This window comes from Oreochromis aureus, linkage group 13 (assembly GCF_013358895.1).
Source record: "Oreochromis aureus strain Israel breed Guangdong linkage group 13, ZZ_aureus, whole genome shotgun sequence".
NCBI classification, from domain to species: Eukaryota; Metazoa; Chordata; class Actinopteri; order Cichliformes; family Cichlidae; genus Oreochromis; species Oreochromis aureus.
Window position 1 is genome coordinate 16464862 of NC_052954.1, and position 15524 is coordinate 16480385.

At 41.6% G+C, this 15524-nt stretch overlaps 2 protein-coding genes and 1 long non-coding RNA gene across 7 annotated transcripts; 2 read left to right on the forward strand and 1 right to left on the reverse strand.

The window, feature by feature from the left end:
- Positions 1–28: 28 nt before the first annotated feature.
- Positions 29–7633, reverse strand: mapk8a (mitogen-activated protein kinase 8a). Of its 5 annotated transcripts, none has more exons than XM_031739029.2 (12): positions 7447–7633; positions 5242–5408; positions 4860–4989; positions 4650–4708; positions 4400–4538; positions 3571–3736; positions 2867–2938; positions 2291–2473; positions 2052–2176; positions 1857–1920; positions 1126–1203; positions 29–550 (listed from the first exon to the last, which is right to left on the reverse strand). In XM_031739029.2, exons 1-12 carry the CDS (start codon positions 7453–7455, stop codon positions 372–374), a joined length of 1371 nt encoding a protein of 456 aa, XP_031594889.1. In that variant the 5' UTR covers positions 7456–7633; the 3' UTR covers positions 29–371. The 5 variants fall into 5 exon arrangements, with proteins under 5 accessions (XP_031594889.1, XP_031594890.1, XP_039477272.1 ...); XM_031739030.2 differs by lacking the exon at positions 2867–2938 and adding an exon at positions 3266–3337; XM_039621338.1 differs by lacking the exon at positions 7447–7633 and adding an exon at positions 5588–5706.
- A 1354-nt stretch (positions 7634–8987) lies between these two features.
- Positions 8988–14353, forward strand: LOC120443426 (FERM and PDZ domain-containing protein 2-like). Its single transcript, XM_039622102.1, has 8 exons — positions 8988–9137; positions 11689–11836; positions 12049–12212; positions 12952–13017; positions 13109–13288; positions 13447–13522; positions 13919–13999; positions 14223–14353. Exons 1-8 carry the CDS (start codon positions 8988–8990, stop codon positions 14351–14353), a joined length of 996 nt encoding a protein of 331 aa, XP_039478036.1.
- A 221-nt stretch (positions 14354–14574) lies between these two features.
- LOC120443233 lies at positions 14575–15349 on the forward strand. The gene is made up of 3 exons (XR_005615258.1): positions 14575–14688; positions 14949–15020; positions 15208–15349. It is a non-coding gene; the product is annotated as an uncharacterized LOC120443233 (long non-coding RNA).
- Positions 15350–15524: the final 175 nt, after the last annotated feature.

The following is a 15524-nucleotide window of genomic DNA, read 5'->3' on the forward strand; positions in this document are numbered from 1 at the left end:
AAATTCCCCTCCCAACCCACCCCCACCCAAAAACAAAAAACTATACAAAAATATACTCAACATAATTGTAGTGCTAACGGTATGGCATCTGAATTTGTAGTACTAGCTAAAAAAAGAAAAAAAATCAGATCCGTCTCTTTCATAACATACATCACAGTTTCACATCAAAACTCTCTGCAGCAAAAATACAGTAATAATGATACAATTGCAAACCACAGTCATTTACAGCTTTATACTGGGGGGGGGAGAGACAATCTGTACATTAAAAAGCACGGCTCTACAAACTAACATGAAACCCTCTCCCATCACACACGCTGATGAGAAAGGACATTTTCGCGTTGTTCGCGTGTATGTGCACTGCGTGTGTAACGTTATCTGCAGCAGGCCAGCGCACCCAAAGAGGTGTGACCGTCTAAGCTGCTGTCTGTTTCCGAGGTCATGGTGGGGTCACTGCTTGGGTCAGTGGGCTCTGTGGACATGGACGAGACGTCATTGGCCGAAGAGGAAGAGGAAGATGTGGGCTGAGGAGGGCTGTCGATCACTGCTGCACCTGTGCTGCGAAAAACACACATCAACGCCTAGGTTTCGTCAAAAATACACAGGTTAGTGACATTTTCTGGTCTTTTCAGAATTCATGTGTCAATAGGGTATTTTAGACACAGCTAAACAACGTACTTGTGCAAAGTCTCGATACTTACATACAAGAAAAATATGTTCTTATAGAATCGAGCAATGTAATTACAAGAAAATAAGCTACTTTCTGCCACAAATGATTTATATTATGATGGGACTGGGCAAGCAGGATGTGCATCATTTACTTTGGCTTGGGAGATTAAGTGGGTCATCCCACTCCATCCCACTCTCTTCATCTCGTACTGTATAGCCCTCTGAGAGGTCAGTAAGACTAGAAAGCCCAGATATATCAGTGCAGTCCATCTTGATGTCTCCCTTGCTTTACTAATAAACCATTTGTGCATTACTCAGTCATGCTCAGAGAGTGGGTGTCTGAATCTTATGAAACTACAACTTGTCTTGTTATCTGATAAACAAACATTATGAGAAAAAAAATATTGCAGATGAATCCTTTCCACCTTCTTATCTCCCTAAGTTCTCAAGATCACTCACCTAAAGGAGACGGCTGGCCTCTTATTACTCCGTTCCTTGTCCATTCTTCCCATTCACTCACTTCCTTATAAATCAGCTCTGCAAAAAAAGGAAAATTTTTTCATTCAAGCTGGTGGGAGGGAGAGAGGAATCATCATATGCTTTCCCGTATAGCTGGAGTGTACTGCATACTGTACGGTCCAAATAGCAACATGTTACTAATTTGGACTGGCTGTGCTGGTGTGACCCTTCTAAAAATGATTGAGGGGTCATTATCACCTGGCAGGGATAAGGATGAGCTCATCCTGCTGCATAACTGAAAGTGATATTTACTCACAATCTTAAGTCCTCTCATGCCCAATAGAGTCAGGTTCCCCACAGTGGAAAACACTAACTGAGAGGCTTTAAAAAGGTGTCTAAAGTCACTCCATACACCATCTGGCAGCCATGGCAAAGATGCAGAGCTTCATCTGATGTTTCTTTGCATTTATACAGTCAATCCTGCTCTATTGGATCTCTTTGGACATGTTTTTTTGTGCTTTATTTTAATAGAAATTGATTAGGTCGCTTCATCACCATTCATAACATCCTTATCACAAACTCTGACCACCTGGTAATTTGCCACAGCGTCATCATACTAAGTATCACTTTCAATCATCACAGCTTTCTGGTTCATTTCTGTGTGGCGTCTGTGTGGCAGGTAAATAATAAACTAAGAGTCAAACATTTACAGTGACAGGAGGCTGTCTAACCTTTCCACTCTTCCACGGTGTGCTCCCTTTCATCCAGCTGTTTGTCTGGGATTTTTGGTGGGGGCTGAGAAAGAGAAAATGGTTTAAACGGCACGTTGGTGGAACAAGAGTGATGCCAAGTTTCCACTGAAAGTGAAGTGATTAAAATCTCATGTAACACATTCGAGAATCACGCAGTATCAGCGATCCACTTACCGCTTCCACTTCAGCTGGATCATACCAAACGTTAATATAGGGGTGCTGCAGGGCCTCGTCTACCGAAATACGCTTGGAGGCGTCGATTACTAACATCTTGGATAAGAGATCTCTAGCTTGGCTTGCTGTGGGGGATTAACAAAAAAAATGATAGCAATTAAGATCCCATGCTATTGATCACAAGGATGTCATTTGATGAATCATTTATTGGTTGTTTAAGTCATGACAAGAAACACCACCTTTCAGTTTGTTGTGATCAGAGTCGGCAGGGAAGAGAACATCTGGGAAGAGTTTCTCAAAGCTGTATCCAGCATAGCGGGGCCTGTTTTCTACGTACGTTCTTACTGAGTGGTTCAGCTTCATTAGAAAGTCCTGAGATGGCGTGCCTAGCTGCTCAATTACCTTGTTCCACTGGTCGATGTCTGAAGTGTAAATGTTAAGGGAAAAGGCCACATACATACGCTCCAAAAGACCATAAGGGCAACATGACATTTAGCTTTCTTTGAGGTGCACACACTAACAGCTCTACTCACATATCTGCACACCAACTCTAGACTACTTGATCTATGGTGACATGGCTATTCACTCTTTTCCTATTCAGCCAATACATAACTATAGTATGTACTCTCTCGGCGGCTACCACCATTTATTATCTAGATTTGCCTGCATTTTATCTCGATATGTGGAAGCAGCAAAGGAATGACAAAGGTAATGTTGGTGGAATGGCGGAGTGAAAAACTCTCGGGATGATGGTGGATCTCTTCACACTAGATGAAGTGATGACACAGTGATAAATCAATGATGGGGAAGGATACGATCAGTGCCAGGGAACAACACACTTCCCCTGATCATCTCAGCCACAATGCATCCCACTGACCATACATCCACTGGAGGTGGACATTTAGATGGCAGGGAGGTGGACATGCAAACAAAAACGGTGAAGAGAAGGGAAAAAAAGGACACAAATGAACAAAAATAAAACAAAGTGAGAAGAATGTAAAACGGAACAGAAGAGGTGCGACGATTAGAACAGAAGTGAAGCCGCGACAGCCGGATGTGGGTGTGCTCGAGTGGGAGAAAGCATTGTTGAACAGACAGTTAATGACGTGATGATGAAACGGATAGGAAAATTGACCGGAGAAAAATCTGACAGAAACTTTATAAAAGACTGTTAAAAATAACGGTGAGGAAGAATTTAAAAGACACAAGGATACAGTCCCTTCCTGGGAAAAGGATTTTATGCCGAACCATTTCCGCTAGTATGCAGCCCACAGACCATATGTCCACTGAACAAAGCCAATAAGAGGTAAGGAGAATGCACAGCAACAGGTTAGTTATATATAAGAGGTGAGTTAGCAAGCAATTTCCCTTCATGCAGCTTAAAGCAAGCAAGATTTATCTCTGAATATCAATTAAAGCCTCATACTATGGTGCAACGGAAGTTCATTTTTTTACACTGAAAATCTAAAATAGCACACGGTGTAGACTAATAAGATACAGCACAAAGGAAATCACCCACCATTGGCTTGGTAGCCCATGCCCAGGATAACCTCTGGTGCTCTGTAGTACCGTGTAACTACATATGGTGTCATCAGGAGGCCCGTCGCAGCTGTCCGAGCCAAGCCGAAGTCTAAAATCTTTAGTGTGCAATCTGACTTGACGACAATATTACTGGGCTTGAGGTCCTACAGAGGAGCAAACAAGCAAAATGGCTTAGAACCTCCTTCTCCGTTTCAACGAAAGGAAGATGTGTTTACTGAGATGTTTTCCTCACTTTCATATAAATCTAATGGCAACAGGCTGATGTTTCATGCTAAGGAGAAAATAATGCTTCTTTCTTGAACAATGTTTGATCAATACTCGTTTCAGTAAGCGGCAATTATCTGGTATCGGTGCCACAATTTCAAACACACTTGGCTGCATGTTTCTTGCAATACTGATGCTCTTGTAAATCACAGTGCATCCATTCATTTCACACCTGCTTCTCACTGATCCATATGGGAAAATGATTCACCTTCCATCGTCAGAGGAGGTGAGAAGTCTGTATCAGCTCACACGAGCTGACAGAAAATCAGGATTTTGTTCAAAGATGTTTTATTAGGAATGTTTGTTCTGTCGTTTAGTAGCTATAACAACATATGCTCTATAATAACAATATATTTATAAAGTAATCAGATTTCTGTTGGGGTTTAGTCATTAAAACTGTATTGAAAGACTGCATTCACCACCTAAAGGTGTGCCGGATGACCGTTTGCCCTAACACCTCAGCGTCAAGTATCACAGCAGGTTTAACAGGTCAGAACACTCCCTGGCATTAGTGTGTGTATTCATGGCCAGCTGATGCTTACCCTGTGAATGATGCCCGCAGCATGGAGGTGTTTTATACCGCACAACATCTGATAGAGCAGATAGGAGAGCCTCTCGTGGTCTAGCTCCATCTGTATGACCTGGCACAGGTTGGCATCCATCAGCTCCATCACCAAGTATCTGACGGAGCGGAAACCGTTTACAGTTTAAGCTAAAGAGGCATTTCAAGCAAACACATGACAAGATTCATTATATTTAGATTGCATACTGCCTGTATAACTTGATACTTACACATCTTGGAATTCTTCTAATGATTTTTGTGGTGTAAATACATTTAACAGACCAATGATCTGCGGGCATAAAGTTGCATTACAATCAAAATCATATTTTTGTGGCATTTCAAAATAAAATACAACTTGGGTCGCATGCACACTCAAACACACTGAAACCATTACAATGTCTCCTACTGGCGAAAAGTATCTGAGTACTTTGCACACTTACATTTTTGTGATTGACACATTTCATTAGGACTAGCTCTCTGTACGCCCTCTTGGCATGGGTCTGATTTTGAAACGGCCGGCTCAGCTTCTTGATGGCAACATTTCTTTCAAGGATTTGGTCATAAGCAGAGCTGAAGAGCACATAAATCAGCATAAATGGGTGTAAGACATGATAAAAAAATAACGATACTCAAGTTCAACACCTTCGATGTCTGAGCTTGTAACATAAAGCGGCACAATTTACAGCTGATGTGGGATTGAATTTTAGTTTCATCAGTAACAGAAGGTGTCATTAAATTAGATTGTCGTGGACTAATGGAAAGAGTGACCGCTATTTCTCCAAGCAGCTGTTGACTGAATACGAATGAGGCTGAACCACTCACCAGACGATACCCTGTGCTCCTGATCCAATGGGTCTTAAATTCTGGTATCGCTTCAGCACGGTGAATGTTGAGTCCCCCACATCGACGCTGTAGAACTCCTTTTCTCTCTTGTTTTTATTCATGGTGAAATCTTTGATTACTGCCTTCTGTGCATCCAAAAATGTCCTCTGTGGAGACGGAGATGTGTTTAAATATTTTGCAGAGCCAGAACTAAACAATAGATATCACACTTGCCCTTCCCTGCTCCAGAGAAAGCAGATTAGGAGTAAAGGAGAAAAGAGAGCGCTGAATTTCACACTAAGAGCATGCGCTGCAATTCCTCATCTCAGCAAACTTCGAAACGCACCAAGATGGCAGATTTGATATCGTCAGCCGTGGTGGCAGAACAGCAGGCCCCGGGGAGGTCTACTTCATCATATGAAACACAACTCGCAGAGTGACTCCATCACATGGAAAATCAAGCCCGGTGATAATTCCGCTGAGTTTGGACCCCAGCCCAGGAATCCAGCTCAGTTCTACAAGCAGGTCCTCCACGGGCACATGTTAACTGGGTCAGGTTCCACCATGAGACTGCGAGCCCAGATAATACACAACACACGGACGCCGACTGGTGCGCACGATGTTCATCAAACTGAAACGCCTAAAACCTAAAAAAGGAGAAAAACTAAGCAGCTTCCTTTCACTTTCTTCAGTTCTTACATAAGCGACATAATCACCCTCCCCATTCTCATTCTTCCACTCTTCCGACACACACAGTCCATATGAGGGATATAATTGCCAGAATGAAGTGAGTCAGCTCTCCTTCTGTTCCTCCAACGTCACAAAGACGTCCATAACATCCACCTCCCTCACAACATGAAAATAGACATGCTGCTTCTTTTTATATTCCAGACCGGAAGACAATTGTGCTCATCCAAGTTATGACGGCTTAAACGGCACCGCTATTGGTATGTAGCGATGGCCGTGATATGAATAGTTATTAGCTGCTCATATGACGGATGATCTAAGCCATTATTTTTTGCAGTAATGGCTATCTGTGATGATAATTCGGGCCAGATGATTACAGTGAGGAAATTGCACTTGATATCTTCTTGTGCCCTATATTCATACTTGGTCACACACTGTGTTAATATCAATGTCCCTAATGTGAAACAACCGGTATTGATGCCTAGAACTGCACGTGGCAGCAGCAAATTCCTCTAAAATCAATTGCCTTACTGCTAGATTGCAGTTATGTGTCAGCTGCAGTATTTACAAGGATTGCAGCAGCCACATTAGTAGTCTCATGCAGCACTCAAGAGGCTGGGAGTTTGGATGGATTTAAAGGCATGCAGAGTGCTGCGAATCATCGAGCAGCTCCAGGCTTTCTGCAAAAGCACAAATACAGCAGGGTCATTCACAGAGTTCACTGCCTTCTAATGATTCACCATTTATTTTCTATAAATAGAAAAAGTTGCTTCACTCTATTGATTTAACAAATAGCTTCCAAAGTCTATGCTTCATTCAGTCAGCTCCTAGCGATACATATAAACATTAACACAGGAAAACCAGCATTTGCAATTTACCACAGCAGGATACAATCTCCCACTGTCCCAGCTTACATGCATCACTCATCAACAGACACAAGGGATGTGTCAGCCATGTACATGTTTATTAGAGTTTGCCTCGTGGATACTTTCTGTCATATAGCAACCTTAAAATATGCTCAATCAAAAGTTTAGACAACCTGCTTTCCAGCGCACACGCGCAGAGAATGTACGGAAAAAGACTACAACAAGAAAACGCTGAGCCTCAGCGGTACACATTAATAACAGAGACCGAGTGAAGGACCGCTATTATTCATCTTCAACCCATGTCAGACTGTTAACCTTGGACACACGACCCCTCGTCTTGTCCTGTCGATGGCAGAGATAGCTGGCAGTGATAATAACATATTAACTGACGATATGACAGTCAGGCCCTGATTTTGACACAGTCGGTGATGACACCGGCCGGCTTCTCCCTGAATCCGTGAGCGAACCGTACACGGACTATTAGACTTTGACGACATTTAAAACAAACAAGAGGGATTCTGTTAATCAGTGAGGCTACAATGTAACACAACAGCCGCTCGGTGAAGCGGCGTGAACGTAGCCACTTATGACCCTCCCCCACGACCAAACAATAAGCACGTCTGAGGAGCGGAGGTGCGAATCCTCCTCTTACCTCTGTCATCAAATCATCAAACTATCGATCCCCCGGCTGCTCGTTCAGCGGTGAAACGTTCCGGGGCTGCGGGCTATTTGTTTATGCCGCCGCTGAATGATCATTTATTCGGCTGCGCGGCTTAAAAATACATGACCTCACCAAATTTATTGCCTACGTTTCCATCTGACTGCCACTGACAGGCCGGGACGCGCAGTGCGCACGGGGCATGCGTCCCACCAACACGACGTCACTCGTGCACAGAGACACACCCACCTCCTCCTCCATCCATCCTTGCTTCCGCTTATGTATCCAGCTATTTAAAAACAGTTTTGGCCAACTTCCGTTTGAAAAATATATTTATTCTGCATACTTTATACTCGTTATGCCCACAGTAAACTTGTTGTAGAGGGCTGGCAGTTCCGAAAATGGATAAATATTCTATTGTTAAGGGAAATTAATCAGCGCCCTCGTATAAATAATGATCATACTTCTAGTCAACAAAGCTCAGCAATGCAGAAATGTGATTTCTATCTTTCAGTTTGTAATGAAAAATGAATAATCAAAGTGAATGTCATACAATTTACCCACACAGCCATAAAGACAGTGGAAGTTCCAGGCTGTGTGGCTCATAAAGCACACAGGTCAGACAGAATAGTGTCCACGTTTTTTGTTTTCCTGTAAGTAAAACAAAACACTTTGGAAACCGATCCCAACCTCTTCCTAAGACTGACCTTGTTGCAAAATCCTTCACAGGGGTATGACGTGAAGGTATGAAGTGAAGCTCTGGAACAGCTCCAAGCAAAGGGAATTCATAGAGTTTTTTATACTGTTTTTCCCTCCTTTGTCAAATCTGTTAGGTTATTAGGATATTTTGAATAGTCTAGAACTGAAGATATTTCCTTTAATTTTATCTATCTATCTATCTATCTATCTATCTATCTATCTATCTATCTATCTATCTATCTATCTATCTATCTATCTATCTATCTATCTATCTATCTATCTATCTATCTGTCATTTTTCAACGTAGTAAATATTGGGTTTCTCACATCAATGATGCTAGTTTAAATTTCTATTTTACCTTAGTTAAACTGTCAGTATTTCTCATATATAAGCTATATTACAGTGGTTTCAATAAAATTATTTCAAAGTTGGACACGTCTTTTCCTGGAATAGTCACTGATGTAGCGGAACAGAAAAAATAATATTGAATTGAAGGTAATATTTATTATCCCCTGTAAGCTGTTGGGTAATTTGTAGAGGATGAAGGCTCTGCAGAAATCCACAGCATATTATGAAAAAGGGTACCATCTACAGTCCATCCATCAGTTCCTTCACCCAGACCGGCGTACACTACACCAGCGTACGCTGCACGGAGCCTGCGAAGGCATGTGACTGAGTAAGGGCATGAGATAAAATTATGTTAACTTAGCGCTGAGTAGTTTAAATTCTCCCAGCACCCACCTCACAACCCTGGACGGTCGTTATTCATCTTTGTCCCTGCGTAGGTACAGGCCCTGCAGAGACAAGCTGCGCGCAAAAAAAAGACCTGGACAGCGATGGATAAACGTCCCAGTACAGACTCCCGCAGCAAGACGAGGCTACTACGGTTTCTTACCCCCTGTTCGAAGAGAGCCCGCAGTGTTATGATCATTGTTGAGGAGCAGCCCCACAGCAGCAAGCTCCTGCCCACTGGCGTGGCCGAGATCGTCCGTTCTACCCGGGCTTCTCTGTAGCGCACCAACCCCGGGGATCCACCGCACCTTTGGGCGTCAGACGGATTAGTTAAATCGGTGTAGCTGATCTCACCCCACCGGCTATTGGTGGCTCTGACCCGTCGTTGTCAAACCGCGGGGCTAATCCAATCAAGTGTTTAAAGACGAGACGCCAAGAATAGCGCCAATTACAGTAAAAAGTTTCAGATCTTCAGCGTGGTGAGTGTGGTAATAGTGCAATTGAATGGGGCACCATGTATAGTTAATGTCATTGATGAATTGCCTGCCAGAACCGAGCAGCCTTCAAAGCGAGGACATCAAAACAGCAATGCGATGATCACGAGGATTACTTTGGATCCCTGGGAGTACTGAAGATAATACTAAGGATCAGACCGCTGACACAGGCTACATATGGTACCAGGTAACACTCTTTATCACCTTCATTTTACACTACTGTTTGTCATATGTGTGATACTGGTGTCTTCATATTTTAATTACATTTTATTGATTGCAGATTTGAGAAGATAACTAATCTGCTTTAGGCACAAACCCCAGAGATCCAGCCACAAGACTGTAAAGAGAACGAACTATAAAATGTGTAGCTGTGATGTTGAGGCCTGTAAGGACAAAAATGGTCTGGGTGAAAATGGTTGTATGTTATAGACTGCTTATGCTGTAATCACAACAAACAATATAAACACTCACTATGATAGCTTTATGCCCACTGTATCATACTTTCAATTCACAGTACTGGAAGGTAGGGTTTATTCTCACCTTGTAGCCAGAAAGAAGGTTGCATGAGACCTAGATCCTTGAAGAAGCGTGATGTCCTAAATTCCCCAGAATATATCACAGCATCTGGATGTGAATCTATATCAAGTGTCTGTCTGCTTCATGATTAAGTAAGAAGGTTTTACTAACAGTGTAGGAAGGCTAGTCATCTAGTGGTTCATTAAATCACAGTATGTTCCGTATCTTAGTCCAAACATAATGTATGAAGGAGAAAACACTGTGTTTGCACGCTGCAATTATAATGAATTTAAATGAATGTCTATATGTTCTCCAATTATAATGTAATTATCATTGTCTGCATGGGAATATAGATCTTCTAATAGAAACTGAAAGTTTGATGTTGATGGTGAGTTAACATACTTGACCTAGACCATCAGCAGATCCATGTTGTTGTATGTACAGCATGATTCCTTTACAGTTTCCTCACAAATTTAGTAACACATAAAACTATTGTTGCTATAACTACCATCCAATAACCAGGTTTTTCTTCTGGCTCCAGTAGCAGTGTGCCTCTTTACAAAGTTACTCCAGTAGCTCTACAGAAGCACAGTTGCTGAACTTTTACTGAAGACTAGATCGGTGGGGGAACAGACAAATTTCATACTTTTTAGCTTCATTCAAAGCATCATTATGTAGTCTATGGGAGGATGATTTTATGATTTTCTTGTCAATATAATTTTACAGTTGTATCTTCTTAGATTTTAAACCTCATAGCCTTACAATTTGATTAGCGTATTTGTTTTTTTGCTACGCATTTAATCTTGTAAGCCAAGGATAAGTTCAGTTTAAGAGGGAGATTTAATCAGGTCTAAAGTAATTAGGTTGGTTTGTATCTGTAGAAACAAGCCTATTATATTACTGCTTTGAAAGATTTAGACTAACTTAGAGTCACAATAAAACCAATCGATCTGATAGAATAAGAGGCAGGGTGATCAGGTTATACTGGACTTAATTATTCACCAATAACAACCAGATTCTGTCATTGGCCACTGAGAAAACTCAGTTTAACCTTTAGCTTTGGGGAAATCAACATGCCTGTTTTACTCACAGTGTTATTCCTCATGTTTTCATAGAAAGCGTGTAAGACTGTTTATTCATTTGAGACCACCCATAAGCGTCATTGCTTGTTTTTACCATAATCGTCCCAAACAATGGCATTTTTAGGTCCAGTCCAACTGGATGTTCATCTATATAAAATAGTGAACTGCTCAGCAACCACCATAATGCTCAAAGTAAGAAAAATACATCTGTATGCAGCACTCAAAGTGCTGTATGTAGATGTGGTAACTGCATAGTATGTAACAAACTAACTTGGGATAATGACACACTTGTTTTGGTGCAAGAATGAAAGCTTCCTCAGGACTGCCCCCAGGTCAGAGAAAAGCCAATTAGAAGATGGGAGTGGCAAAGAAAGTGAGAGGCAGTAAGACCAAAGCACTAAAGTAATCTGAATCCAGTGAAAAGGATTTTTGTGTTTATGAAATGTCCCAGAATTTCTTACAGCTCTCTCTCTAAAGCCAAAAATATTGAGGGTAATATATAACAAGTTTGGCATAAAGAATAATAACTAAGTATCATGTGTGCATTTTTTACTTTACATACACCCTCTTGTACATACCTGATTTGCATGTAAAGCAAGGGAAATGAACCCTCTCTTTAGAATATTACTATCAAAAATGCCTCTAATGAGTCGCAATTTGCATATGTAACGGTGTGTATTATCCATATGTTCTCCATGTGCATTCCCACTCAGGTGCATACGTGGAGTGTGTGCAGAATGAGCAGCACGTTTGTAACATTAGCTGAAGTACTGGAGGCACGAGGGGGACCTCTGCTGGAGGAGGAGGTCTGGTCCTTGCTGCTGGGCACTGCAGAGTCTTTAGTGGATGTCTCTTATAAGGGTAAAGCATTTAGGACCCTCCCCACCTCACTCCCTGTTATTTTAGCCTCACATACATCATGCCTTATAACGCCATGACCATACTATCATGTTGCGCCAGTGGAAAATCTATGAAACCATTTAAACATATCGTGCATTCTTGCTTCCCTCAGTGGGACTTTAGTGTAAAACTACAGTAAAGCCGATAGTACATAAATGTTTTCTTTTTTTCAGGTCACAACAATATGTGCAGTATCATAAGCCCCACCTCCTTGCTGCTGTCAGCCACTGGTACCTTAGCATTTAAGAACTGTGGCCTATCAGATGAGGTTTCCACATTCGCCGCTCCAGAGATGCTGCAGGGCCGTGCCAGCTCAACCAAACCTGCCACAGAGAGGGTCAGTGCGCGTGTTTTCGTACTCGTATATCACGTGAAAGTGGAAGGCAGATTTCTCAAACAGTGCAGAGTACTCGAGCCTGTAGTTTTACAGCTTATTAGCGACTTTAAACTCTGCAGTGACTTCGCGACGTTAAAAATCAATCCAGTCATAAACTGATGTGTATCTTCCATTGAGTGGAAAATCTCAGGATGTCTGGAGCTGAAGGTCGAATAAGGTGTAAGTGCGCCATCTAGTGGCTGAAGAAAGAAAATCATGGCCTGAAATCTGCACTTGAGAGCCCTACGTGTGTACTAACATTGTCCAAAAAAGTAACTATTAAAAACAAATTATAATGTGAAAATGATCATACATTTATATAACAATATTTCGTATTTGGAAAACCACTAAATAGAATTCATGTTCAAGAAATATGCCTTAAAACTACAAAAAAGAAAGCACAATGCACAATTCAAAACCTCTGCTGCCTTTTGCTTCATTAATATGCATTTCTATTTTATTCATCCAATATATGGCATACCCCCGATTTAATCAATCATACTTGAAATATATTTCTTTTTATTGTTTTAAAGATTCTCTGTGCAAACCAGCTCACTTCGATCTACTGTATCTATCTTGTTCTTACTCTTACTTGCTTCTTACTGGAAAAACTTCACTCTCATTCATATATAATTATTGTCACTATTATAACACATTATGAAGGAATGCAAAAGTAAACCTGGTTTTGTCTGTTGCGTAGATGCTGGTGTATTCACTGGGTATGACTCTCTACTGGTCAGTTGATTTTCACCTACCTCAAAATCAGGTAATAGCCCCTTATATAAAATCATCAGTTATTTTCTCATTAACCATCACAACTCAGCTGTTGTAATTATTATTTAAATTCTCACTTTCAGCCGGTTCAGTTGAGTGACCATCTAAACAGCCTCCTCCTCAGCATGTGTGAGGACCTGTCTCACCGCCGGGTAAACCTCAACTCCATCCTGGAAGCCTGCGAATCCCAGCTCAAAGCCTCCATCCTGCTGCCCCCCGCCAAAGTCATCAGGCAGCTGGTGGAGGAGGTTTTTCATGAATCAGTGAGTCAGGGAAAAAAAGACTTTCTACACTAAGGTCATGTCTGATGGTATTTTATGTCCTCATCAGCCTATTCTGTGTGTGAAATGAATGCCATACTGCGCACTAATGAAAAAAAAATGAAAGTGTCTGTGAATAGCAGGGGTTCTTTTTCCTCCAGATGGACCAGACGTCTCTGCCAGACAGCAATGTCCCTCTGAGCGGCAGAAGTCTGATGATCAGAGAAAGACTTCATGGTGAGCATGATACAGTTGAGATAAATGTTTGATTTAAACTAGGTCCATACAACACACACATAAAAAGCTGAGTCATTTCATTTAATTTCTAAATAATCCTAATGCATCCTACATAAATTTGACCTTTAAGAGGTGTCATCTACATATTTCCTGGAAGTAGCTGCAGTCACTGTTGGTTTGACTCAAGACTGTACACCGGACAACAGGATTAAAATCTTAACCTAAAGCAAGCCCAGGATTAGGATCCTGCGAGAGCCAGTAATCAGATACTGAGCGAGATGCTCCAAGCTAAAACCTCCTGCAGGTCTGTTCAAACATCTTAGTGTCTCAGGGCAGCAGAGAGGAAAAAACAGATTAAACATTGCTGCCATCTTTCATTTCTTACCTGGATGACAGGAAAGAGAGGGCCATTTTCAGACTTCAGCGAAGGAAGTGCTGAAGGTAGAAGATACTCAACGGACTCTGACTCAAAGTCAGGTATGCGTTTCGTTTGGCTGAAACCAAATCCTGAACAGAAGTCACAGGATGTCTTTCAAAGAAGTTTGTTTCATGTCAAAATGCATCACTTTAGTGTCTGGATGTAATCCCTGAATTATGCATGCTTTTATGTTTTGTATGTATTTTTGTTTAATGCGTTTTACAGTCAGAACTTATATATATGTGCTATTTAAAAAAAAAACATTTTTAATATGTTTTATAGGGAGTTTACCTCAAAGACCATGGAGACAAAGACCGAGAAGCTCTCCCACATCGTTGTACCAATCTTCTTTAGAAAGGCATGTATATATGCATGCATACATGCACACCATCACTAAATCACCAAGAGTGTAGAAGGATGCTATCTGTGCATTCATGTCAGCACAGATAAATCTTTCCGCTCCTCATTTCCCCCGTCCTTATTGTCTGTACTGACTTTGAGGGGACCTGACATTTTCTCATTGTTCGACTTTTCCAACTCGCCTGCACAGCTATTACACAATCTGTCCTTCCCCACCCACCTCTCTCCCCTCAGAATCCCTCGTGGGGTTCGTCACAGGGACAGCAACTGCAGTTGGCTCGGTAGGAGTCCCCATCACGACATCTCTCCGAAGACATCAGGCAGATCTCACAGTCCTTCCATCACATTCAGCGACTCCTCGCTCAGCCTGAGCCAGAGAAAATCTAAGGTAAGCTCAGAAACTAACTGGTATGTATCAGTGACATAAGTCAAGTGAAATGTTTTTGCAGGGCACGAAGTAAAAGTGCATGCTGTGGATCTGTGTGCATGTAGCTGTATTAGAATGACAGTGAACTGTAGAGTAGTCAGTGCAGGTGAACTAAAATCTCTGTAGACAGTTGATCATTTAGTGAGGAATGACAACCTGTCAGATGTGTTTCTGCTGATTATATATATATATATATTTGTTTAATTAATTTTATTTTCCAGGCATTGGGTCCCGAGTTCGTCAGAATGCCAGATGAGCAACAAATTGTTCTTGAGCTTCCAGGATCTATTGTGGTAAATGAATAATCTCGGCTCACTTGCCCTTAAGCAATTTCGGTTTACATTTCTGTTTGCTCATGTTGTTTTAGCTTGTCCTTTCTCGCATGCTGAACTGTGTCTATTTGCATAATTGCATGTATAGTATTTGTATATGTATGTACATGTACGTGTGTGTCTGTGTGTTTGTGTGTATACGCCACAGTCCAGAAAGGGCCGTTCATGTTCGTCTCAGAGAGAAGTGACTGTTGTGATGCCTAATGGACAGTACGTGGTGGTTCGCTGTGACATTAAGTCCAGAGCAAGAGATGTGTTTGACATGGTGGTCGCGCACGCAAACTTGGTGGAACACTTTTACTTTGGTCTTGCCTTCCTAGATGGTAAGAGCACATAATAAATGGGACCTGATCTATCTTGAGTGCACTGGTTGTGAGAAAGGATTGACAGTAAAAAAAAATTGAATATGTAATTTATCTGAATACCTTTCCAGAGAAAAACTGAAATGACTTTGAATCTGTCTTT

Excerpts from the sequence above, each read along its gene's own strand:
- mapk8a (XM_031739029.2), bottom strand. Across the intron at positions 1,921-2,051 it reads ATCCAGCTGAAGTGGAAGCG|CCCCCACCAAAAATCCCAGA; the intron begins GTAAGTGGATCG and ends TCTCTTTCTCAG. Across the intron at positions 551-1,125 it reads AGGCCAGCCGTCTCCTTTAG|GTGCAGCAGTGATCGACAGC; the intron begins GTGAGTGATCTT and ends TTCGCAGCACAG.
- LOC120443426 (XM_039622102.1), top strand. The coding sequence starts at position 8,988 with ATGGATAAACGTCCCAGTACAGACTCCCGCAGCAAGACGAGGCTACTA. Across the intron at positions 9,138-11,688 it reads CCACTGGCGTGGCCGAGATC|GTGCATACGTGGAGTGTGTG; the intron begins GTCCGTTCTACC and ends ATTCCCACTCAG. Across the intron at positions 14,000-14,222 it reads GGACTCTGACTCAAAGTCAG|GGAGTTTACCTCAAAGACCA; the intron begins GTATGCGTTTCG and ends TATGTTTTATAG.